The 23,306-nt window shown below is 55.5% G+C and overlaps 6 protein-coding genes across 6 annotated transcripts; 2 read left to right on the plus strand and 4 right to left on the minus strand.

The window, feature by feature from the left end:
- Positions 1–48: 48 nt before the first annotated feature.
- On the minus strand, positions 49–5,390 carry B0H18DRAFT_1029547 (DNA/RNA polymerase). Its single transcript, XM_048029993.1, is given in 12 exon segments — positions 49–798; positions 852–989; positions 1,046–1,137; positions 1,190–1,514; positions 1,570–1,695; positions 1,748–2,086; positions 2,140–2,412; positions 2,467–2,822; positions 2,881–3,083; positions 3,141–3,579; positions 3,631–5,053; positions 5,064–5,390. 11 exon segments carry the CDS (start codon positions 4,916–4,918, stop codon positions 328–330), a joined length of 4,050 nt encoding a protein of 1,349 aa, XP_047889296.1. The 5' UTR covers positions 4,919–5,053; positions 5,064–5,390; the 3' UTR covers positions 49–327.
- A 2,221-nt stretch (positions 5,391–7,611) lies between these two features.
- On the plus strand, positions 7,612–9,056 carry B0H18DRAFT_658490 (uncharacterized protein). The gene is made up of 6 exons (XM_048038992.1): positions 7,612–7,789; positions 7,848–7,866; positions 7,919–8,024; positions 8,076–8,656; positions 8,718–8,929; positions 9,008–9,056. The coding sequence occupies exons 1-5, from the start codon at positions 7,741–7,743 to the stop codon at positions 8,797–8,799; spliced, it is 837 nt and encodes a 278-aa protein (XP_047889297.1). The 5' UTR covers positions 7,612–7,740; the 3' UTR covers positions 8,800–8,929; positions 9,008–9,056.
- Positions 9,057–13,869: 4,813 nt separating this feature from the next.
- B0H18DRAFT_1197780 (uncharacterized protein) lies at positions 13,870–15,105 on the plus strand (the record flags this gene model as incomplete). Its single annotated transcript, XM_048036091.1, has 2 exons — positions 13,870–14,176; positions 14,232–15,105. The coding sequence occupies 2 exons, from the start codon at positions 13,870–13,872 to the stop codon at positions 15,026–15,028; spliced, it is 1,104 nt and encodes a 367-aa protein (XP_047889298.1). The 3' UTR covers positions 15,029–15,105.
- A 1,117-nt stretch (positions 15,106–16,222) lies between these two features.
- On the minus strand, positions 16,223–17,339 carry B0H18DRAFT_1029567 (histone-fold-containing protein). The gene is made up of 4 exons (XM_048029994.1): positions 16,907–17,339; positions 16,699–16,828; positions 16,493–16,606; positions 16,223–16,437 (listed from the first exon to the last, which is right to left on the minus strand). Exons 1-4 carry the CDS (start codon positions 17,042–17,044, stop codon positions 16,370–16,372), a joined length of 450 nt encoding a protein of 149 aa, XP_047889299.1. The 5' UTR covers positions 17,045–17,339; the 3' UTR covers positions 16,223–16,369.
- B0H18DRAFT_1029572 (uncharacterized protein) lies at positions 17,340–18,515 on the minus strand. Its single transcript, XM_048029995.1, has 3 exons — positions 18,011–18,515; positions 17,878–17,960; positions 17,340–17,828 (listed from the first exon to the last, which is right to left on the minus strand). The coding sequence occupies exons 1-3, from the start codon at positions 18,390–18,392 to the stop codon at positions 17,721–17,723; spliced, it is 573 nt and encodes a 190-aa protein (XP_047889300.1). The 5' UTR covers positions 18,393–18,515; the 3' UTR covers positions 17,340–17,720.
- Positions 18,516–19,284: 769 nt separating this feature from the next.
- Positions 19,285–21,890, minus strand: B0H18DRAFT_1086764 (adaptin N terminal region-domain-containing protein; the record flags this gene model as incomplete). Its single annotated transcript, XM_048032088.1, has 10 exons — positions 19,285–19,678; positions 19,732–19,745; positions 19,769–19,909; positions 19,965–20,141; positions 20,197–20,388; positions 20,449–20,605; positions 20,656–20,948; positions 20,999–21,268; positions 21,318–21,706; positions 21,761–21,890. 10 exons carry the CDS (start codon positions 21,888–21,890, stop codon positions 19,285–19,287), a joined length of 2,157 nt encoding a protein of 718 aa, XP_047889301.1.
- Between the last annotated feature and the right edge of the window lie 1,416 nt (positions 21,891–23,306).

Here is a 23,306-nt window from a genome sequence, read left to right on the forward strand (position 1 = left end):
ACCGGTACTCAGCGTACCAACGCCAACACTCGAGGATCGAAGAATATTTGGCACACCACCCGAGCTATCTGCGAAACGACCTCCATGACATTTGTTCTCGTCTAAGAATAAGTGATAGTAGTGTAGTATGATCAGTATACACGATGCGTGGATGGCTACGATAGACATGTGAAGGCCGAAAGCGTGACGAACTAAACCAGATGCGTGAGCAAATATAAGCAGGAGCAATGCAATAACAGACGGCAAACGGTGCAGGGATGAGGGGTGAGTGTCAGTAAAGCAAAAGCCGCAAAGCGCGAGACGCAAGCACAGAAAGCGGGAGCCCGATCACGAGAAGAAGTAGAGCGACTGCTTGATCGTGTGCACGTCGAAGTCGCCCCGCTTCGGGACAGGCGGGAGCACGCTGCCGAGGTCGAGGAGCTTCGCCTCCAGCGGGCCCACCTCGCTCGACTGCTGCAGCACCTCTCTGGCGAACTTGTCCTTCAGCCGGCGCAGCGATTTCTCTTTCGCCGGCTCCACCGCTCCCTCCGTCGCGTCCTCGTCCTTGTCCTCGCTGAGCTCCACGCAGTCAGCAGCCTCGTTTGCGTCCTCCACCGCGGCCTCATCTGCGTCCTCCGTCGCAGCCTCTTCAGATTTCTCTACAGCCGCGGCGACGTCCGCAGCGTCGGCGGACTCCATGAAGCTATGCGGGAAGGTCTTGACCTTGATATTGCCGGGCGTGACACCGTACCTCTGAAGGACCTTGCCCCACTTGAGAGCACTGAACGGAACCACATAGCCCTTGTAGCGCTCGAGGAACTAGCCTCTAAGTCAGCGACGAGCTCAGAGCCATTTCCGCGCCGAATACGCACCTCATTGTATAGCCGCTCCAAGACGTTCGAGGAATGCAGCGCGATGAACGTGTCCCTGATGACCGTGGACATTTGATCGATCGTGCCGGCGTGCGTCCAATACGAGTCGTGAACGGACGCGAATGTCAGCCCTTGTGACTGCAAGTAGTGTTAGCAATTAAGGCTCATCGGAAGGGAATGAGCATATAACTTACCCGACACTCCAGGGCAGTCAACATCATGTGCGTAGCGTCCAGACTATGGATGAAGTTCGGCGGGAACGCGGACGCTTGCTTCGTCGCGTTCACTGTGGACGGAGGATCAGTAAACGCCACATAGCACACTGAGAGCCAACGTACCAGCTGTAGGGATGTTGGGATCGGAGATGTAGACACTCTGCATAGACGTGATGATCTGCTTGCGCTTCGTCGCCCTGTACGGCTGCACGATGGGCAGACCGAGCGGCGTCGTCCAGATCACGCTCGTCATCTGCTCCTTCTTGAGCTTGACCAGCTCGGCGTCGCGGATCTCCTTCGTCATCGACGACATCGACGACTTGAGGTTCCGCACCGAGTCATCGACTCGCTCTGGGGGAATAGACTTTGCGATCAGACGAGCACAGATGTTCAACCATTCCTGGATGTCCTTCGCGCCCTTGAACAGATCGCCGATGCATCCGAGGACCTGGCGAAGACGTATGTCAGCCTCAGCCATGATGATCACACACAGGTTGACTCACCAGCTTCGCCAAGTAGGAAGCTGCTAGCCAGCACTCCTCGGGAGCGATATCTCCCCTCTCCTTCAACTGTTTCTCGATCTGATCGCGAGCACCGACGAACGTCACACCGTATACGGTGGTCATAACCTACCACCACACGCATCAGCGACAAGGCCCACGACGCTCCAAGACCACTTACCGTTTGCTTGACCACCTTTCGCGAGACCTTGCCCTTGAGCATGACCGCATACTTATGCCCCGCCTCGATGCCCTCGTCAATCTGCACCCCGACCATGTTCGCGACGTACGTATACACGTCCGACGGCCGATCCGTCACGCCGAGGTTCACCTGGTTCGCGCCCGCCGCGTCCCCGCCGAGCGCCGCGTAGTGCTGCAGCCCGTTGCACGTCCCGTCCTGGTGCACGGGCAGCGCGCACTCGTACGCGAGCGGGTCGGACGCGTCCAGCGCATTCCGGAGCTCCATGCACGTCGCGAGACATTGCCAGGGGTCGTCGGCCTTCGTCCACCACCGCCGGCCCTTCATTCCGAGGTCAGCGAGCCTGTCTGCGAACGACGCAGAGACGGACTTACAGCAATTGGATTCTCGGCACTGTCGTAGATCTCATCGAGACGTTCGTGCACCCACTGCACCCGCTCGTCAAAGTTCGCCTTGTCGTAGCCATACAGACCGGCCAAGTGAATCTTGAGCCATCGCAATCCCGACTCGCCAAGCGGCTTCTTATCGGCGAACAAAAGCAGGCCACGACTCAAATCGTCGCCGATGTGGCTGAGATGGGGAGGTAGGGGGTATGCACGCCCACGGAAGTCGACGTTGTGCGGGAAATAAATCGTATCGCCCAGGAACTGTAGAAGCAAGAGTCAGCATCAGCGCGGCGAATATGCCGGATCGACACTTACCGTACGCGCGATTTCGATCTTGTAGTTGACATCGCACCGCTTGGAGTGGTTGTTCGCCTTGTCGACCGTGTGCGCCTTCAGCCTCGTCAGGTACGCGACGCGAGCCTTCGGGTCGGTCTCCACGTTTGGCGGCCTCTCAGGCTCGGGCGTGTCGTGGATGACTGGAGGAATCTTACAGAAGCGTTCACCTGAGTTCCACACTTCAAGTACGACGTCGAAAACTTGGCGGTTGATCTGCCAAGGCGTGCTCCCGAGGATGTCAAGACTCGTATACAGAAGCTCGAGGTTGCCCAGACTCGACGCGCGGCGGAGGTAGCTCTGCTGCTCCTGGCTATCCTTGAATCGCATCGCCCATGCTGTCATGAGATATCAGGTCCCAGCTCAGCTGCGATTTACGAAACCAGAAACACTTACTCTTGTTGTAGACGTAGCCGCCCTGGTCTGGGCCGAGCCACTGTTTGGGCTTGACGAGCATAGGTAAGTGACGCGGATGCAGGGTCTCCCGGATGGAGTCCTTCGCCATCTTCTCGGCGATGGCCGGGTTCAGCTTGATGACGCCGAGCTTGGTTCCGCGCAGGTATTCGTAGGAGTGGAAGAACGCAGGCTGCTCCTCGGAGCTAGCACGCGGAGTCCAATCAGCAGCTCATACATCCCAATTGTCCAGATCTACTCACTAGACCTCCCCTGTATCCTTGTCCTTCTTCGTCCGCACAACGGTGGCGATGTCCATCAAGCAGTCCACGAGGAAACTGCCGATCTTGACCCGCACGACCTGTGTCCACTCCGACGCCCAATCTTCGGAATCTTGAACGTACTTGTGCGCCGCGAGTCGCTGCGCATGCAGATCGCGGTACCCGAGGCTGGTGAAGAACCCGTGCGACGGTGCGCGGCCGGACGTGGGGATGGAGACGTTGTGCTTCTTGCACATCTCCGCTTTGTGCTCGAGCTCGACCGCCTTGCCGACAGACAGCAGAGCCCGCGCCGTCTTCATGCCCATATTGACGCCGCCCGTGCCTTGCATGTGCATAAGCTCGAGGATCGTGATTAACGACAGCTTTTCAGGAGTTAACAGAGACAGAAACGGGCTCAAGCCGATCATCTTGCGCGTCTCAGCTAACACAATGTCAGACATACTGTGTATACATCGCCAGAAAGGTCACGTACAAAGTTTCATCTCTGCGTTCGCCTTAAGTCTCTGCTCCTGTACGGCGATGTTCTCAATCTCCGCCTTCAACCGCTCCTTCAACAACGCATGCCATTGCCACATCAACTGTTGCAGGTCATTCGTCTTCAGCGCTGAGTTTGATAGCCCCAACACCTCAAGCTTCTCCGTCGTGTGCTTGAGGCGCTCCACAGCGACGTCGTACACCGACTCCTCGAGCAGCTTTTGACGTGCTGCGATGTCTTCGGGGAGCACCCGGCGGGCGAAGATAACCTTCGCTAGGTGTTTCCGCAGTGTGTCGAGGTTGAATGGCACGTCCGGCTCGGGCACGCCTACATCGTCGCTGACGTGAACGTCGACGACGCTGCCATCCTCAGCGTGCATCATACGAACGTCCGCCTCTTTCTTTTTGAGTTGTCGTTTGACGGGAACCGCCTCGGGAACGTTCTCCAAAGGATCGTCTTCTTGACGACCGAGTGAGTCCGCCATACCTAGCTCGTTGACCACGTTCGACAGGCCCATCTCCACCGCAGCCTTCGACAGCAGCTGGATCGCCTCTGCCGCCTCGTCGGACGACGCGAACGCACGGTCAGCTACCACCATCGTCGGCAACACCTGGTGGTCCATCATACTCCGGAGTAGCATCGCCGGATCCCACTGTCTCTCCGAGTACATCGGCTGCGCAGACTCCGGCCCATGTCGAATCCAGGCGGCCAGCATGTAAGCGTACGTATTGGCCGTCGGCTGGATTTGCGCACTTCCGTCCTCCACCACACCATACAGTGCCCACGCCTCGTCGATCCACATCTCCGGGTCGGTAGCGTCCTTCGCGCGAGCCATCTCGAGGTAGGCGTCCAGCATAGAGTTGTACATGCGCACGTCGAGAAGCGAGCTTTTGTCAGAGTTGCGGAGGTCGTCGAAGATAGACTTGGCACGGGGCACGTCGTAGAGGTTGTGCAGGCACGCACCGACAACCGCAATCAGGTCCTGGGTGGGCGTATCCGTGAAGAGGATGGTGCGCAGGTCTTTTGCGGTGGCATTTAGCGGTGGGGTAGGGAGGATAGTGTACGGTGTCCGGCGTCGCAGGAAGTCTTCCATGTCGTGCTGCGAGTGAGCGCTGCTGGAGGGCATGTAGGCCGGGAAGGGCTCTGGGGGCGCAGAGGCGGTCGCAAGAGCGGGTGCGTTGGCCCGTTTTGAGGGAGTCGAGTAGAGTCGGGCAGGCCGGGGGAGGCTCTGCCTAGAGCACGACAGCAAAGTCGTCTCCACCTTTCTGGCTGAGCGGGAGATCATGGCGGCAGCGCTGCTGGTCCAGGGATGCAGGAGGGAGACAGCGGACGAGGAGGTCGTCGCCCGATTGGTGATTTGAGTTGCCGATCTCCTTTCTCCCCGAAAAATTCAGCCACCGGCAGTAAATGCGATCTCACGGAGTCTCACGTGCCTCTCCCTTCCGCCAGCACGACCTCTTCCGACAACGGTGCAGTTGCATGGCTTCGCAGCTGCGACCGTCGTATATCGCAATTCGTAGTCGAAAGCTGTATGTCATTTTGATGCACAAGAATGCATCGACACAAGATCCAAGTTCCCAGTGTCAGCGGTCGAAGTCCACCACGATTCCCCTCTCACTTGCAGACAGGGCCATCCCTGCAGGCTAGGCAGGTCCGACCTGCATACTATCCGAACCACCGCACCCTGCACGGTGTTCGCATCATGATGTTAGTTTTAGGCCTGCGAGGAATAGGGCCCCTCGGTCTCCCAATTCAGGAAGCAACGGCGAGGCGGCGACGAAGATATGGACTCCGGCTTTGTAGCAGCGTGCCTTAGCTGTTTGTTGGTCGAAGCCAACGGCTCGCATGCTATGCGACTACGAGGGCGACCAAGCTGAGGCGGACCATTCATGGACGGGGCCCTACACCTGGTAGGCCGAATCGCAGGAGCGCAAATCTCGCCGCTCCGATCGTAGTCTTGTCTTGTCTTTCTTCTGATGACGTCGAGTCTCTTCGAGGAACAAACCATCAACGTTTTAATCACCTCGTATGCATGTACAGATGAGTACTAGAGCTAAACCGTTCGTTCGTGCAAATCACGACTGAGGTATCGATGAAGAGTTAAATACTCCAGTGCCACAGCGGAAACCAGTGACGGCGCCCGAAGACACCTCTATTGCGATGAATCAGACGGCAGTAGCGCACCAGACGAAGATATAATTCAAACCTGGGTTCAACTCCTGTGCCGTTGCCCTGCGTCACTTCTACATCTCTGCATCGTGGTAGTTCGATGACCAAAGTGTCCGTTGACCTGTAGATACGTCCTGGTGCACGTGTCGAAGATGTCCTCCAGGGCTCCTAGACAGATTTGTGACTGTGCTTCCGAGTCCACGCCAACGTGAACACCTCTCATTAGGCGTTCCTGCTCGCACTGCGCCTGAACCTGGTTGACGATCAGTCCGGATGACCCTTGGACAAACCGAGACGCGGGTTGGGGCTGGACTCTTGGAAGGGTGCCCTCGGCATGTGCACCTGTAACTGCTGAAATTAGTAGTTTTCACGGACAAGCCAACCCCGCCAAGCTGACCTGCAAGACACGGGTGGGAGTGGTCAGGCGCGGAAGCGGGTTATCCTGCTGAGGACCTGCACGCGCTGCTTTGGCGGTAATGGCGACCATGCCGCTGTTGGCAGGCCTTCTTCTCTTCGTTGGGAACAACCTCGACAGCGGCTGTCACCTGCCCATTGAGGCCAGCTACGCGTATACCCTCGCGCAGACAGGAATGCCACACGGCTCAGTACGCAAACTGGCGAAGACGCGTAGAGGAGTGTATGTACCTTCGCGAGCTGTTGGATTCCTGTTGTAACGACTCAGTATGTATATTATAATCTAGTACATGAATGTATATTTTGCATTCATCTCGAACCGTAGAGAACTCGCTGGAACTTACGACGTTCGTCTAGTAGCTACAAGGCATCGCCTCGTACAGGCTGTGCCAGGCGCTAAGGCGATCCTTATACGAGTATATAAGGAAGAAGAGTTCTTGAGGTTCGACACGCTTTGCTGGCCAAAGTTCCTTCCCGTTTCCTTTCCTCTCACTCTCACTCTCTCCTCCTCTCGCACACCCTCTCGTGTTACTGCTAGTTACGTTAACTTAGCCAGTAATACAACCCGTTCTACCGAACTCAACCAGACAGACTGATCACCTGTCACGTGAGTGTACCTTGAGTGACCGAACCCCTCCCAGTAGCAAGTCCGGTAACCCGTCTTGTTACAATTTGGTGGACATTCAGTCTCCTCAAACCACACTCTTTCCCCCTTCCGACGTCGACTCCGCTGTCCCCGACAGTACCCTACTTGACGCTCTGTGCTCAAGTACCCAGGTGTACCCACTCACCCCGCGGCCGCCACACACCCCTCACGCTACCCTTTCAACAAACCTCTTCGACTTCCCCCTTTTTTCGCAACTGGCATGTCCTCCCTAGACTCTGCCTCCACTGCCCAAGGCCAGATCGCACCCTCACTCCGATCCGGCCCACACAGCACACGACCCCAGAACGCGCCACACGCATCCTCTCTCGGGTCCGACGACGAGCTCCCTGAGATGGTTGACGCATACACCCAAACTGACCAGCGGACGTCTGACGATTCAGTCACTCCCTCGTCGCTGGACGCCAACATCTCCTCGGTGAGTATTTCGTCCTCTGACCGCGCCGCACGGCTACCTTCGCCCGCCTTTGTGCACGACCAACGCCATCTTCCCGCGGACGCGTCGTTACGCGACACTCTACACCACTTGGTTGGTGGACAACGCCTCGCTTTGGAGACAACAAATGTCTTCAACGAGATAGCTACTGCGACTAAACGCGACATCGCGTACGTTTTTAAGAACACTCACGCCATCCTCTCACAACTGGAGTCCCTTGCTGACCAGGTGGCACAGCACCACTCGTCAATCGCCGAACACATTCAGCGCGCGCTCGACACCGAGACTCGCCACTCCGAAGAACTCGGGTCCGACCACCACGAGTTACGCTGCCGCCTGGACGACATACAGCATACCGTAGACGACCTACGGGACAACGGCAACTCTCGCTCGTCCCATCGACACACTACCTCGCACACGGGTGATGCGGCCGACGTATCAGCCACGAACCCCGCGACTGCGCGAGATACAGGGTGCATCTCGTCTTCGCCTCGGCCAGGCTATGCAGGGATGCAAGCCGATTTAGCGCAGGAGGCGCCGGGATGTCTCTGTAAGTGCAACTGTACTGAGAACACAGATGTCATCAGACGCGATATCTACAGGTTGTCAGACATCTGCGTCAACCTCCCAACACGGCCCACGATGGCCCAGGAGATCAGCGCATGCATGTCCGAGTTGCGTGATGACTTGACAGAAGCAGTTGCACTGGTACGTTCTGAACTACTATCAGCGATACAGCAATCCCACGTACAATCGCAGGTACCACAGACGCTGCGGACGCCGCACGTCTCGTTCGCATCGCCTCTTACTGCCGACTCACCACTATCCGCGCACACCCCGACTTACCAACAGCCACCCCACTTCCAGCAGTCTCGCCCACAACAGCCGCCGCCGCCTCCATCACCGCCACTTCCACAACCGACACGGCACGGGCCATCGGCACCGTTCCCGTCCTCGATCTCTGGCGCGTTAGCCGGTGGTATACCACTAGCAGCTCATGTACCGACATCAGGAATGCATACTACACCTCAGTCAATACCCTCGGGGTTTGAACCCTACTCGTATGCACCCACAGCACCGTACACAGCGTTATCAGGTGCGAGTAGCTCGCACACTGAGAAAAATAAGCTGAAACATAGTGATCTGCCGAAATTTTTCGGAAACGACGGCGACGACGTAGATGACTGGATTAGTCAGATCTCTAACATTGTACGATACACCGGCGTAGAGGACACCGTGATTCTGCGTTGTCTGCCTCTCATACTACGCGGTCCAGCGTTCAAGTGGTTCAATACCCTGTCACAACCCGACTTGGCGAACCTGATGAATTGGACGGACTGGCAAGCGATCTTACGTCGCGAATTCAGGAAGGCTAATTATGACGTCAATATGGCTGAACAGCTCCGCATGCGCCGGTGGCATAAGGGCGAAACATTTTCACAATACTTTACTGACCGGCGGAAATTGCAGAATGCCGTTCTAGGGGAATCTGCAAGCTCCCAGACTCTGATCAGCGACCTCCTGCTCGGCATACCGGCGAGTATGCACGCACTAATCAAAGCAGGCACGGGGTACAACGCTAACCCGACGATTGCTCTGGCCGATTTCAAACGGTACGTGATGGATATGGAATTGGGCCTTTTATCACAATATGGACAGTTCCGATCTAACCCTCCGAGTAACGCTCCTAGCTATGCCAATGGCTCGGCCTCTTCAGGTCCTTGGAGACCAAGGAACCAGCCTTCAAGAGGGGGTAACTACTCCCAGAACAATGCAAACAACGGGAATACAAACCAACCACGATGGCAGAATCGCGATCGCGACTGGTCCAATAACAATACCAGTACGTCTCAATCGAAAGGCACGAATCATAACCCTACCTCTGGGTATCGACCGTCTAACCCATCTGATAGTAACAGTCAGAGACCAACTCCTCGTACCGGGTTCAGCCAAAATACAACAAATTCGAATCAAAACCAGTGGAAGCGGAACACGCCAATAAACTCGAAACCGAACCAGAACTGGCGTGCGAAGACTAACACAGCGGAACCCAAGGAGTCTGATGGAAGAGACACTGAAGAACTGGCACTCACCGAAGACGAGCAACCAGAAGACGAAGCAGAAACATCATACGATCAGTATGATTCAGAGGAAGAAGGGGACGCTACGAGCCTTTCGGCAAATGCGTACCTAGTGGCCGATACAAACACCATCATGACTCGACGAATGGTTCGCGATGTCACGGATTCCTCAGCAGGTCAGTCGCTCAAGACTAGTATTCCTATACAAGGCACTACTCCCAAAAGGAGAGTCCTGAAGAAGAAGCCGCCGACAAAGCGCACCTTATCAGATCAGAAGAAGACGACTCATAAACAAACTCTTCCAGAAGTCGTAAGCGGAAATGAAGACACAGGGCCGGACGCTTCCGCGTTTATGAGTAAGACACCAGCTTTTATACAGGTTGCGATCGACGGGTCTAACTCTGACCGGGCTTTTCGGGCTCTGGTAGACACAGGATCGTCAATATCGCTGATTGATCGTTCGATACTCCAGAAGTTTCTACCGCAGGCAGTGAGACAACAATGCCCGCTTATAGAACTACATGGCGTTTCCGGTAACAGCTTTATCACTTCGTACGTCTCTCTCAATCTCACTTTTACGGATCTAAAGGGACAGAACCATATTCTCCCCACGAAGCTGTACATGAATCCTGCTCAGGACTCTCGAATCATACTAGGTAACGACTTTTTGGATTTCTACAATGCAGTCGTTAACCTGCAAAACCAGCAGCTGGCCCTCCGTGCTGAGGGCGGGAAGAATATAATTATTAGTATGGTCTGCCGTAAACAGCAAATAACGACGATGCGAGTTGCAGAGACGTTCACGGTGAGAGCGTTCCACTCTGCCCAGATCCCTGCCAGAATAATAGGACCGATCCCAGCACCGCTATACTACCTAGAACCAGAACCCTTGAAAGATGGATTCAAGGCAATCTCGGCAGCGAACAGTATAGGTAAGTCTTCTTCGCCTCAACATCATGTACAGGTTGTCAATATGGAGCCATTTCCGATGACGCTGTACATCGGAGATATCCTCGGCACTGTTCATCCGTTAGTAGACATCAGCAAGACGCCTCGAATGAGCGAGTCCAACACTGTCAGTATAGCTGATAAGAATGACCTACAGGAGTTTCGCCGAGCACTAACTGATATAGATCTGAACCCGAGCCTGACTCCCAAAGAGCGGGAACAGGTCCTCGCAGTCTTGACTCGGCATCGACACGCGTTCGCATACGGATCACGGAAGTTGGGCAACACTACAGTGGGTGAAGTTCGGCTTGAAACAGGTGACTCACCTCCAATCTCGACAGCTCCGTATCACGCATCTCCTAAAGGACGGCAGATCATCGAAGAAACTGTGGCCAAGCTTCTCGCGGATAATGTTATCGAAGAATCGGAGTCGCCTTGGGCGTCGAATGTCGTGCTCATTGCACAAAAGGACAAGGTCAGATTCTGCATCGACTTTCGAAAGCTGAATGCAGTAACGAAGCCAGATCAATATCCGCTTCCACGGATTGACGACTACCTTAATCAGTTCGAAGGTAAACGCTTCTTCTCCACTTTCGACGCTAACTCTGGCTTTCACCAGATAGGTATTCCCGACGAGGCGGATCGTGAGAAGACCGCGTTTCGCACTCATCAAGGTCTGTACCAATACAAACGGATGCCATTTGGCATACGGAACGGACCGTCGATCTTCCAACGGGCTATGGACAAAGTCTTAGGGAAGATTAAGTGGAAATTTGCTGTAGTTTATATCGATGACATAGTTGTTTATTCTGCCGATTTCGAGCATCACCTCAAGCATCTTGAGCAAGTACTGGACCGAATTCGAGCATCCGGTTTCACGCTTTCATTGACTAAATCTCATGTGTGCTACCAAGAAATACACGCCTTGGGACATCATGTCAGTCGCTTGGGCATCGGCATGAAGGAAGAAAATGTCCGTGCAATCCTTCAGTTTCCGGCCCCAAAAACGGTCAAGGACGTACAGATCTTCTTGGGCATGACTGGGTATTATCGGCGCTTCATTCGCGACTATGCTAAGATAGCACGTCCCCTGACAGCATTGCTGTCGAAGGAGACGCCATTCATATGGTCGGCGCTATGCCAAGAAGCTTTCGAGACGCTGCGTGGAAGGCTGGCAGAAGAGCCCATACTTGCCCATCCAAACTACGAGCAACCATTCCTGATATACACCGATGGATCCAAGATCGGCATTGGTGGTGTATTAGCTCAGATAGGAAAGGACGGCAAGGAGCACATGGTCGCCGCCATCTCTCGCCAGTTATCTGCAGCAGAGGAGGGTTACAGTGCGACTGAGCTGGAATGTCTGGCAGTGGTCTGGGCCTTACGAAAGTTTCATCCATACATAGATGGGACATCTGAGCTTAAAATCGTTACAGATCATATTGCATTGCAATGGATCTGGAATTACAAAGGGACCAATAGTCGTCTTAAACGATGGTCGCTCGAATTACTTCCATACCAACATTCCGCGAGAATTGAACATCGGCCAGGACGAACTCACTCGAACGTCGATGCACTTTCGCGTGCACCGATACCCGGCTCCGCACCACAAGCCGACGCGGAGATGTTAACTGCTACCACGATGTTACCAAAATCCGCCTTTCTGAAGGAAATACGAGACGGATATCTGCAGGATGAATACTTCGCACCAATATTGGAATTATTTGAGCAAGACAAACCACGGGCTCACCTTCAGCACTATGAAGTTGAGGATGGCCTACTGTTCCGTCGACACTCCTCCGGGAAGGGTCGCGTCCTATGCATTCCGCGACATAAGGACCTGCGACTCGATATTCTACATGACTTCCATGATGCCGAACTATCGGGCCATGCGGGTGCCGACAGAACACTGAATGCGGTTAGTCATACGTACTATTGGCCCCGACTCAGCAAGGACGTACGTTCTTACGTTCGTTCCTGTGAGTCCTGTCAGCTAAACAAATCATCGAATCAGAAGACCGCTGGGTTGCTACTGCCCCACATGATTGCGCCGGGCAGATGGCACACCGTCACTATGGACTTCGCAGGTCCATTTGCAGTAACATCTAATGGACTCGATATGATCATGATCGTGGTGGATAAACTGACAAAACATACTCACTTTATTCCAGTCAAGAGATCGGACACAGCCGAAGACACTGCACAGGCGTTTTTTCGCGAGGTCGTAAGGCTACATGGCTTACCTCAGGTGATAATATCCGACAGGGATTCAAAATTTACCTCACGATTTTGGCGCACGCTGTTCAAGCGTCTTGGCACGAAACTTGCCATGTCTACTGCGAATCATCCTCAAACAGACGGCCAGTCTGAACGCATGGTGCGTGTGTTGAAGGATATGCTTCGTCACTATATCAAGTATGACCAGAAGAATTGGATTGACTTACTGCCCGTTTTGGAGATCGCCTACAACCGGGGTGTAAACGCCTCGACTGGGTTCAGTCCGTTTGAATTGGACTACGGATTTGCGCCGCGTTTTCTCCATAATATCACCGACAACGATGGTGACCATTTGCCCGCGGTTGACGACTTCCTTGAGCATGTTCATGCTCAGGTTCGATCTGCAGAAGACGCAATCAGCAGGGCCCAAGAGAATCAAGCAAACATTTTAACTCTCAGCGTCGTGAGATCATATTCGAGGTCGGCGAGTTGGTCAAGCTTTCAACAAAACATTTGAACCCTCCATGGCAGAAGAAGCGCAAAACACGTAAGTTACTGCCAAAATGGATTGGCCCGTTTCGTGTCAAGGAGAAGCTGAACAACAATTCCTATATACTGGACCTACCACCGCAGTTTGATATACACGACGCTATAAATGCTGAATATCTTGAGAAATATGTGGACTCGCCGGACGAGTTTTCGAAACGCAAGCGAACCATACCACCACCAATCGTGGTGGACGGCGAGGATAATCACTACGAAATTGATCAGATAGTTGACTATGATCGACGCACCGACCGTCGGACAGGAAACGATGTTCACTGGTATCTGGTGAATTTCGTGGGGATGCCGGAACACGAGCGGGAATGGTTGACTCGCGATGAGTTGCTCGTCGGGGCATCTCGTTTGGTCCGACAATACGAGACGAAGCATCAACTCACAATTTAGTGCGTTCATTTCCGAAGGAAGCACAAGGGAGCTCCACACAGACTTGTAAGAAGACGGAGATGAATATTGAAACCGACTCACTGCGCTAAATCATTACTGGCAAGCAGATTCCAATGTCAAGGAACAAGGTACTGCTCGTCTTGCAGACACAGTTTACCAGTCACGTCTATTGAATTTCAGTCGTCACGCACATGCGAGATATAAAGACGCGAGGGAACTCACTGCAATCCCCACTCCTGGTCTCACCAGAAGTTTGCCGTTCGCTCCTCCCCTTTCGCTCTTCGCTCTTCGCTCCTCTCCCCTTTGCTCTTTGCCAACCTACACTTTTCGTCTCCTCTTCACTTCCCTTCCTCTTCGACATGGCTACGCCTCTTCTCGACAACCTCGTTCTGGCCATCAACTCGGCCGCGTCGTCTGCTAGTCCGTCCGCCGTGCCTACGATCCCTAGCGCGACTTCAGTACGAGACGACGTCGTTAACGAAGTTCGTTCACCTTTCACTCGCCCCAACTCGCCCGCCCCTTCCTTAATGTCGTTCTCTTCGATGCCGCCTCTTGTGTCGTTACCCGAGTCCGACAGCGAGCCTGGCGAGGTCGATGAAGATACCCCACTGCTCTTGAAGCCGGAACGCGTCGCAGGCGACGCGTCTGTCAGGCCGACGGGACACAGTGAGTTGACCTGATGGTACAACGAGAATCATGGTGCTCACTCTTTTCGTCCCAGTGCTTGACGCGTCGGACACCACTTCGGTCTTGACCTCGTCGGACGGACAGGCCAACCTGGCCGATCGCTCCGCCTCCGCGTCTCTGCAGGCACGCGACGGGAGCGACGCTGATGTCCCCATGGACGGTGACGTTGTCCTAGCGGCGCGGCGGAGCACACCACCGCCGTCGTACGCCGCGGTCTTGCGTCAAGAGTTCCTGCGAGCCAGTCGACCTATCGGACGTACGGAGCGCGCTGTCAACCATCCGTCTTCCACGATCGCCTCGGGACAGCCAAGAGTCTCGATCGCCGATCGTCCATGGCGCCTACGCACCCCGATATTGAACGCCTTCTCCCTTTCGCCGCAGAACCTCCACGACATCCTCTACTTCCTCTCCCTTAACCAGCTCGGCGTCGCACGCGCCCTCGAGGAGATCAAGCCATATGAGCTCAGCTCGCTCAAGGCCGGTCTTACCGCTCTGCATGATCAATTCCTCTTTGGACGCCGCTCCGCTCCCGTTCCGCCTCGACTCGCGATCAACTGGGTTCACAAGCACGTTGTTCACCGGCACGGTATCGATTACTGTGTCAACAACAACCGCGAATGGCTCCGCGACGTCGACATCCCGCTTTACGCCAACGGGTTACGCGCAGTTGAGCGTTACTGGCATGGCAGCGCCCGTCGAGGACGCCCCTACCTCTTCGTGCACCAGATCGACGAGTTGCGCGTCTGTGCTCCGCAATACCACGGGAATGCGGGCGCGTTTCTCGATCACATCAAGAAGGTGGACGGAGAAAGGATAGGGTCCCGTCAGTGAGGATTGAACTGATTGTTTGAATACTGTGCATCTTAGTTATGCCTCACGTTCTTTACGCGTCATGATACACTGATATCTCGTTACCTGCTTTCCCTCGACTCGGAGACCTCGCTTTCTTTGTGAGGGGGGTAATTGTAACGACTCAGTATGTATATTATAATCTAGTACATGAATGTATATTTTGCATTCATCTCGAACCGTAGAGAACTCGCTGGAACTTACGACGTTCGTCTAGTAGCTACAAGGCATCGCCTCGTACAGGCTGTGCCAGGCGCTAAGGCGATCCTTATACGAGTATATAAGGAAGAAGAGTTCTTGAGGTTCGACACGCTTTGCTGGCCAAAGTTCCTTCCCGTTTCCTTTCCTCTCACTCTCACTCTCTCCTCCTCTCGCACACCCTCTCGTGTTACTGCTAGTTACGTTAACTTAGCCAGTAATACAACCCGTTCTACCGAACTCAACCAGACAGACTGATCACCTGTCACGTGAGTGTACCTTGAGTGACCGAACCCCTCCCAGTAGCAAGTCCGGTAACCCGTCTTGTTACACCTGTGCACTTGAAACGCGGAGGGTGTTCTAGGTCAGTAGGTGGGTGTTCAGTGTGGAACAAAACGCGCTACAGACTAAGGCTCGACTCGGATAGGGGGTCGGGTCTTGGTATCCCGCAGACGGAGGAGCAGTGCGGCACAGGCGGTAACATGGTACGGGTGGTCAGGAAGTCGGATGCAGGGATGGGGAGCGAGAGATGAACGGGGACGCACGCCTTCTATACGTTCCGCGAACAAACAGCTACTGCAGCCCATAACGCACGGTCCAATCTGTTTGACTGCTCGCCTGGACGCAGAGAGTGGCGTACAGAGGCCTGAGCGATGTCACCACGGATTTGATAACCGAACACAGGCGCTGATCTCATGGCCCGACGTGTGGCTGTCGAGATGTTGGTCGAGCGGATCCGTCGGCGGGACGCCTGGCAAGCACTCATCGACGTCGACCGCTTCGTCTGAAGATTGCGATCTGATAGTAACCCAAATTCGAATTAGAAAGGCGGATACGAGTCGAAGACTCAGACTGTCCTCACCGATAGCATACACCTACATCTTATCACGGACGAGTGATCAAACGACTGACCAAGCACGCACGTCTAAAGACTAAAGGATAACTTGCAGCTCTGAAGAGCCTAGAGCGGCAAGCCCGTTCGAGGGATGAAAAGCATATCACTTAATACTGAACATACGAAGCCATCAATCATACAGCAGTACAATTACACAGCAAAGACATATCAAGCATCGGTTCGGCAGCAGCGCAATGGCCAGGAGGCGTGAAAGGACAAAAAATATAGGTTTATTGCGCGCCCTCCGCCTTCTTCTGCTTGCCCGCGGTGAGACTCTTGTGGATGAACGGCAGGACACCTGAGATGAAAGGGTGAGTGGCGATAAGTAGCCATAGGTAGAAAGGGCGACTGACCTCCGCCTGCGATGGTCGCGCGAACGAGGGTGTCAAGTTCTTCGTCGCCACGGATGGCAAGCTGGAGGTGGCGCGGGGTTATACGCTTCACGCGCAGGTCCTTGGATGCGTTCCCTGTGCGGTAAATAGGGGAATACATGAGTCATCGTGTATCGCAGCACCGACCAGGAGGCCGCGCACGGCCTCTGCCATAGTTTTACACGCACCTGCGAGTTCCAAAACCTCCGCCGTCAGGTACTCCAGGATTGCAGACGTATACACAGCCGCCTTCGCCCCTATACGCACGTTGTGCTGCGTCCGCTGCTTCAGGTAACGATGTATACGGCCAACAGGGAACTACACAAATCGTCAGGCCCATGTCAGTCCCAATGTCGTCGTCTATGGGACCCGTTCACTCGATGGACTTGTACGAACCTGCAATCCAGCTTTTTGACTACGCGTGTGCAGCACCCTCTGCTGCGTCCCTGGGGCCGCCTCCCCTCCAGCAGCCGACGCAGGCGCAGCTGCCTTCGAATTTCCTCCTGCGGACTTGGGCTTCTTCGGGGACGGCATGTCGCTCGAAAACGCGATTATACGCTAGCTAAAGATAAAACACTCGGACGCGTCGGGAGTGGGAGGCGCTGTACGGCAAGCGCGCGGATGGGCGAGCGGCGATACGAGGTTGGGCACGGCGAGCGTGCGCGGGTGAGTGCGGTCGGTGGCGCGGATACGGAAAGGCAAGGATCGCGCAGTGTGGCGAGTCAGGGGAGATGGTGGTCGCAAAGAAAGGAGGCGGCGCGCATTCAACGCGAAAGCACGACCACGATCACGTGCGAGGCGTTATTTGCGCGGACCAAACATCAGGGTGGCTGAAGCTTTCCTGACAGCTGCCTGCCAGCTTCCAACCCAATCGTAGAGGTATCTGCAACCAGTAACGCCAGGCACTGCGGGGGCGGGCGGGGATGTTTGCTGATGTGACAAGATTTGGTGAGTGTCATTTCTTGCGAAGACAGACAACGGACCAGGGCGTCGTGACGCAGACGGGGCCCACAACTTTTTGAGCCTTTCGAGTTCGAGTTCGTGACCGCTGATGCATGATGTACCACATACTCACTCACATTGCCTTTCCTCTGTTCTACATGACGCAAGCACCGGATGTGTTGTCGCAGAATACAAAATGTGGTATACAAATTAATTATACAGTGTACGTGAGTCCGCCGTCCATGCTACAATTCCAGAGATGTTGACTTCAATCGTGGGGAGCACGAGTTTCTCCCGTAACTGCACCCTTGCCGCCTGCCTCGCGGAGCTCTCCCTTCTCATGCAAGTCAGCGTTCTTCATGGCCTTTCCGGCAACCTGTACCAACCATTAATCTGGTTACTGACGTACGCGACGTCGAACTTACCTTCTGGGTCTTGCCCACCAGCTTATCGGTGAACTTGGCCTTGCCCTCAGGGACATCACTGTGTCCGTCGACTGCAACTCCGCCTACAAGACGGATGAACATATGCACGGCTACACGGAAGGGCGACACGTACCCTCCGATGTCGGCTGCACGTTCATGGGCCTGTCTTCGGTGTATGCGTTATGGCCCGACTCAACGCCGGGCGACGCAGCAGACTGATGCTGAGCACCGCCCATGACGGCGCGGTCGTCGGTGCCTGCGCCGAACTGGCGCTGGTTGTTGTCTTGCCAGACACGGTCGTTGTTCGTTACGTCTGCGTCGTAGTTGGCCGCAGGTGCGGCGCCGCGGGCACCGGGGAGGGTTTCTGAGTCACGGTGGATGTGGTGCTCCGGCGGGCGTTGGGTGGCGTAGGCAGACATGGTGGATAATTCGTCAGTGGGATGTGGGATGTATGCGCTGGTCGTGACGGTGTCGTTCCGAGGATTGGTGAGGGCAGGGCGGTAAGCCCGACCCATTCTTATAGCTGAGCGAGCGCCCGCCGAGTACACAGTTCGGTTGCGAGGACGTGTGGTGCAGCGGTGCGGAGGAGCGGGGAGTGCACCACGCCGCCCCAGCGGAGCTAGCAAATGACGATGCCTACGTCACTCACAAAAAGGGAAGGTCATTTACCATTCCATCAAGGGAAGTAGAATTGGCGCACCTGTCAAGCTCAACATGAGCGCGAGCGGAGTGATTTTTCTCCTCTTTGGATGTCGCTGAGGACAGTACTATAACTTACGTAATTACATACATATGTACCATCCCTGGCCTCGAAGCCTCTTCCGCCGACGCCGTCGTAGTTGTCGCGTGGCATGCTGTCCATCCACCGAGTGTACAACAGCTCAACCACCGATACCATAATCCTACTCCGCGTTAGTAGACCCCCTCCGACTGTCCTTCCTGACTTTATCATCGCCCTCTCCGCCAGATGTTGCCACCAAGCAGCTCGTCTCGTGAATGTATCAAGAAAAGGGCTGCATAGTGTTCAGTGAGCTGAGCAGGTCCTTCAACGACCGCGCTGAAGGATCCGGGGGGCCTCAAAGACGCAGAACTCCTGCGCATACGTTTCTTGTATGGTACTAAGTTAAGTATATGGTAAAACGGATATACCAGTGTACAAGCGCTCCCTGACGACGACAACTGTATCTCACTCACGCGCATATGACGTAGGAAGAGTTGGGCACACTCACAGTCGTAGTAGTGCCAGTCGGCCTTGTCGGGCTGCATAAATCAACAGCATGGCGAGAGCAGACTTGCAGAGGTGGTGTCGGCATCCCGTTCCAACCAACTCCAGGGAAGAAAAGCAAAGCGATACAACCGTTATACGTACATCCACCGTGACGCACACTTCTGATACAAAGCCCGACTCTAGAACAAACCCAACAGATCCTCCTGCCCCGACTGCTGCGTCGGCGGAGACGCCGCCTGCAACACCGACGGCGTCTGCGGCGGCATCGGCGACATCGCACCCCCGCCGAACCCGAACCCTCCGAGCGGCGCTGCGCTCTGCGGCTGCGCCGTGGGCACGCTGAGGCTCGCGCTCCCGAATATCGACACGAGGTCGTCGAGCGGGTTGCTCGACGTGCCCGCCAGCAGGTTCGCCGCGGCCGGTGTCGACGTGAGCATTGTCGTCGCGGCGAGACCCGACGGTTGCTGCCCGTCATCGGCGCCGTCCGCGTCGAAGTCGAGCAGGTTCTCGGCTTGCTGGCCGATCGCCACGGTTTGGAGCGCTTTTTGTGCCGCGGCGCGATCGTCGGCGAGGCTGTCACTGGTGTCAGTCATTTGGTGAGTAAGGAGCTACGGGACGAAACGCACTCGGCCCCTTTGCGCTGTACAGTATCGATGCCGATACGCCCCGCCCGACGAAGGTCTCTTCCGGTTTGTGGTACACGCTCGCAAGGCTGGATACTTCGCCCAGGAGCTCTTCCAGAAGTTGCGGGGAGACTGTCGTCCTTGGCAGTGAGATCGGAGGTCGATGTGCGAGGACCACGGCCTGAATACCAAGGATCAGCCACGGGATGTTAGTTCTGACGGAGCAGCATGGGCACCTTCGCTGCACCCGGGTCTGTCGACAATAGTCGCCAGTAGATGTATGCGCGATCACGGACGTCCGGCGAATCGCAGTCTTTCGTAGCAGTGTTCAACACTCGCTGGACGAGCCCCTGCGACCCGTCCGGCTTCTGCAGGAAGAGTTTGACGACTGCTGTCAGTGTCTGCAGTTGTACCTAAAGGGGATACAGTCAGCGAAGCATGGAGGCGAAGGTGCAAACAAAAGCGAACCGGGTATGACTCTTCTGTGAACGTGTCTACGAAGATGCCGAGGAGCTCGTCTGCGTTGTCGATCTTCTTAGCATACTCGCCGATAATCCAGATGAGAGACGCCTTTGCATCTGGTTCGTCAAGCTCGTCCAGGTTTGCACAAAGGGTGGGGATCACACCCTCATACGTCGAGGGGTATTTTCGGAAGATGTCCTGTGCATGGGGAGTAAGACTTTCGTATGACGCGCCGGTCTATGGGATCACCTTCATGACGACAACACCCTCCTGTACCACATAGCTGACGCGTGTGCCGATGAGCTCCAGTAACACGTTCACACACCGCTCTGCCGCAGCGTCGATCTTGATCGCGGTCTGGCCGATGGCCTTGATGCTCCTCCGCACGAAGTCGACGTCGACTTCCGAAGCGTACCTGTACGAAAGTAAACGGCCTACTCTGTACGATACCTGGACCTCACTCACTCCTTCAGCTCGCTGAGAAGCGCATCCACGTTGCTGTCGCCAGCGAGGCGGACCATAATATCGAGCTTCTCGACCTTGACGTAGAGCGGGTCGTTGTACTTGCAGAAGAACACGCGCATCTCGTTCTGCAGCAGGTCGGGCCGCTTCTGCAGCAGGAGGTTGATGTTGCGGAGCGCAACCCACTGCACCTCGGGCGGGTTGGAGAGCAACGTCACGAGTGGCGGGGCCATTTTACGGATCATCTGCTTGTTGACGTTCTCTGACTTTACGCCGCGCATGTGGATCATGATGACCTGGAGGAATGCGTTGAGTGCAGTTCGAGTGCAGCGTAAGAGTCCCGCACCTTGACGGCTGCGAGAACGACACTCGCGTTCGCATGTTGGAACTGCGGCACGACACGCTCACAGATGTGCTCGCTTTCTCGGTCGTCTGCGGTCTCGTAGCGGGCAAGTGCGTTCAGGATTTCCACCCGGCCCCATTCCGAGCACTCGTTCAAGGCAACCAGGAGCCGGTTGAGGATGGTGGAGCTGATGTGGAAGGTGTCGCTTGACGAACCGGCCTGGATCGCGGCTGCGTGGATGTCCGACAATGACGCGACAGTATTCGCGACGACCTGATCACGTTGAGTTCTCTTGAGCTGGGAGAAGCACAGGCGCACGCACCATGGGGTTGCTGTCCGCGATCATGTCCTGCAGCGTCTCCAGAAACCCATTTTGAATGACCAGCTCCGGCTTGAGGTCGTATAGCTTCGCGACACAGAGTGCGGCCGTCTTGCGCACGTACGGGTTATCGTCGCGCAGACACTTCGTGAGTGGGTCGCAGATGTAGTCCAGGATCTTCTCCGCGCGCAGCATGCCCATCGTCCGGATGGCGAGGGCGCGTACGAGCGGGTTCGAGTCGTCGGTGTCCTTGACGAAGGTGTTCACGGCGAGGATGACGAGTTCCGGTTGCGTCTTCGCGTAGTTCATCAGGTAGAGGTACACGAGCTTCTTCTGCTCGAGATCATCGGTCTGCATGTTCTTCAGGACGTCCGGGAAGAGGCCGCTGACGTCTACGCGCGCACGGCTTCAGTCGGACAGCATCAGTGCGGACAGGCAGCACGTACCCTTCTGCACGGTCATGTTAGCAATGACCTTCTTGATGGCATCTTTCCGCTTCTCCTTGTACTCACTGTTGAGGTCGGCGCTGAGCTCGTAGTTCTCGCCCTTGCGAGGAGGGCCGCGGAAGCCAGACATGAGACCAGACGGAGAGTGCTAGTACCAGAGCAGTTGCTCAGAGCTTGGAAAGAGAGGACCGATGTGCGGGGCCGGTTCCCGCAGAGCTTGGGTATGGTCGCTGACGCTGTCTGTAGCCTGTTGGTGAACGTCCGAGTCGATGGCCGTACCGCTTCTGGACTCACGGGCGCTAACTGAGTGTGGACCTCTGTAACTCAAAGTTACGAACTCTATCCTCGGCCGTTGCTTTCCGTCCACTCTGGTCTCAGATTTTTCCACATCTCCATACGGTGAGTGATTTTCACTATCAACCACCTAGATGCGTTCACACATCTGCTTGTGTCCGGACAGACGAGGTGAGCGTAGCTCAGACTAAATTCAACTCTAAGCCACCTATACATATGTACTGGTGCACTTTCGAAGCCACAAGAGCGTATGACAACGACGCACATTATGTACCAGAAACATATCCACTGGCCGTAATGCTCAGATCACCCTTTAGGTCCGGGAATACGTACGTCCTCTGCCTTCCTACCCTGACCTTGTCAGGGCTCTCCTCCAATGCCGCAATCCTTTCCCTCCAAGCAGCCAAGCGTTCTCGCCACGAAACCAGGTTGCCTGGCCTGATCATCGCCATACCGTCGAGACCTTGGCACATCACGATAGCCCACCACAAATCCTGCCTCCACTCCTCATCGAAGTCTCCCCCGACCGCCGCGCGCACTTCGGACCAGGAAGGGTTCCACCTCGTGCTATTGAGGAGGTGTCCAAGCCCAACCTGATTCCCGTGCTCAGTGAATCCTATAGGATTGCCAGCTTCTCTACTCCCGAAGGGAGCATAAACACCGACAGCCTCGACAGCCCTGCGCGGGTCGATGCTCCCGTCCGGAAGTTTCATGTCACCGGCATATTTTTGGCACTTGTAGCACACCCAGTCTGGGATGCAGTACTTGACGAACTCGAGGCGCGTATTGACGTTCATCGCCTCGGGCACCGCGCCAGTTTCTAGGTACGCGTCGAATGCGGGTGCGAAGAGCTCGCCGTAGGTGGCGAGGTGGAAGAAGGACTCGGGTGGGTCCACGTCGACCGTGTATGCATCGTCGACGCCGCCGTTCCAGAAGTTGGGCGTGGCATACCACTGCGCGCCGACACACCTGTCGATGAGGTCTACGATGGGGTTGATCGTCGAGAAGCGCATCTCGTATAACTCGCGGATGCGCTCCATCGTCAAGCCCGCGTGCTCGAGCGCGAGATCTAAGACGCCTCTCATCCCGCTGCGGACGGCAACGCGAAGCTGGTTGGCATTGGCAGGGGTTAGGGATGCCCATGCCCCGACTTGACGTGCGGTCGCGGCGACCAGGAAGTGAGGGTCCGGGCGGAAGAATGTCCTCGACGCGGCGGCCGCAAGGTGGAGGATGGTTCGAGGTGAGGTGTGTA

The sequence above is a fragment of the Fomitopsis serialis genome, assembly GCF_022376445.1.
Source record: "Fomitopsis serialis strain Sig1Antser10 chromosome Unknown B0H18scaffold_82, whole genome shotgun sequence".
Taxonomy (NCBI): Eukaryota; Fungi; Basidiomycota; class Agaricomycetes; order Polyporales; family Fomitopsidaceae; genus Fomitopsis; species Fomitopsis serialis.

Bases quoted from the DNA above. Each gene is read 5' to 3' on its own strand.
- B0H18DRAFT_1029547 (XM_048029993.1), bottom strand. From the start codon at position 4,918: ATGATCTCCCGCTCAGCCAGAAAGGTGGAGACGACTTTGCTGTCGTGC. The intron at 1,696-1,747 runs GTAAGTGGTCTT...GTGTGGTGGTAG, and splicing joins GAAAGGTGGTCAAGCAAACG to GTTATGACCACCGTATACGG. The intron at 990-1,045 runs GTAAGTTATATG...CACTACTTGCAG, and splicing joins TGACTGCCCTGGAGTGTCGG to TCACAAGGGCTGACATTCGC.
- B0H18DRAFT_658490 (XM_048038992.1), top strand. From the start codon at position 7,741: ATGCGGCCGACGTATCAGCCACGAACCCCGCGACTGCGCGAGATACAG. The intron at 8,025-8,075 runs GTACGTTCTGAA...GTACAATCGCAG, and splicing joins TGACAGAAGCAGTTGCACTG to GTACCACAGACGCTGCGGAC. The intron at 8,657-8,717 runs GCAAGCGATCTT...ATGGCTGAACAG, and splicing joins CTGATGAATTGGACGGACTG to CTCCGCATGCGCCGGTGGCA.
- B0H18DRAFT_1029567 (XM_048029994.1), bottom strand. From the start codon at position 17,044: ATGCCGTCCCCGAAGAAGCCCAAGTCCGCAGGAGGAAATTCGAAGGCA. The intron at 16,607-16,698 runs GTGCGTGTAAAA...TTTACCGCACAG, and splicing joins GGAGGTTTTGGAACTCGCAG to GGAACGCATCCAAGGACCTG. The intron at 16,438-16,492 runs GTCAGTCGCCCT...CTTTCATCTCAG, and splicing joins CGCGACCATCGCAGGCGGAG to GTGTCCTGCCGTTCATCCAC.
- B0H18DRAFT_1029572 (XM_048029995.1), bottom strand. From the start codon at position 18,392: ATGGGTCGGGCTTACCGCCCTGCCCTCACCAATCCTCGGAACGACACC. The intron at 17,961-18,010 runs GTACGTGTCGCC...TCCGTCTTGTAG, and splicing joins CGTGCAGCCGACATCGGAGG to GCGGAGTTGCAGTCGACGGA. The intron at 17,829-17,877 runs GTAAGTTCGACG...TGGTTGGTACAG, and splicing joins TGGTGGGCAAGACCCAGAAG to GTTGCCGGAAAGGCCATGAA.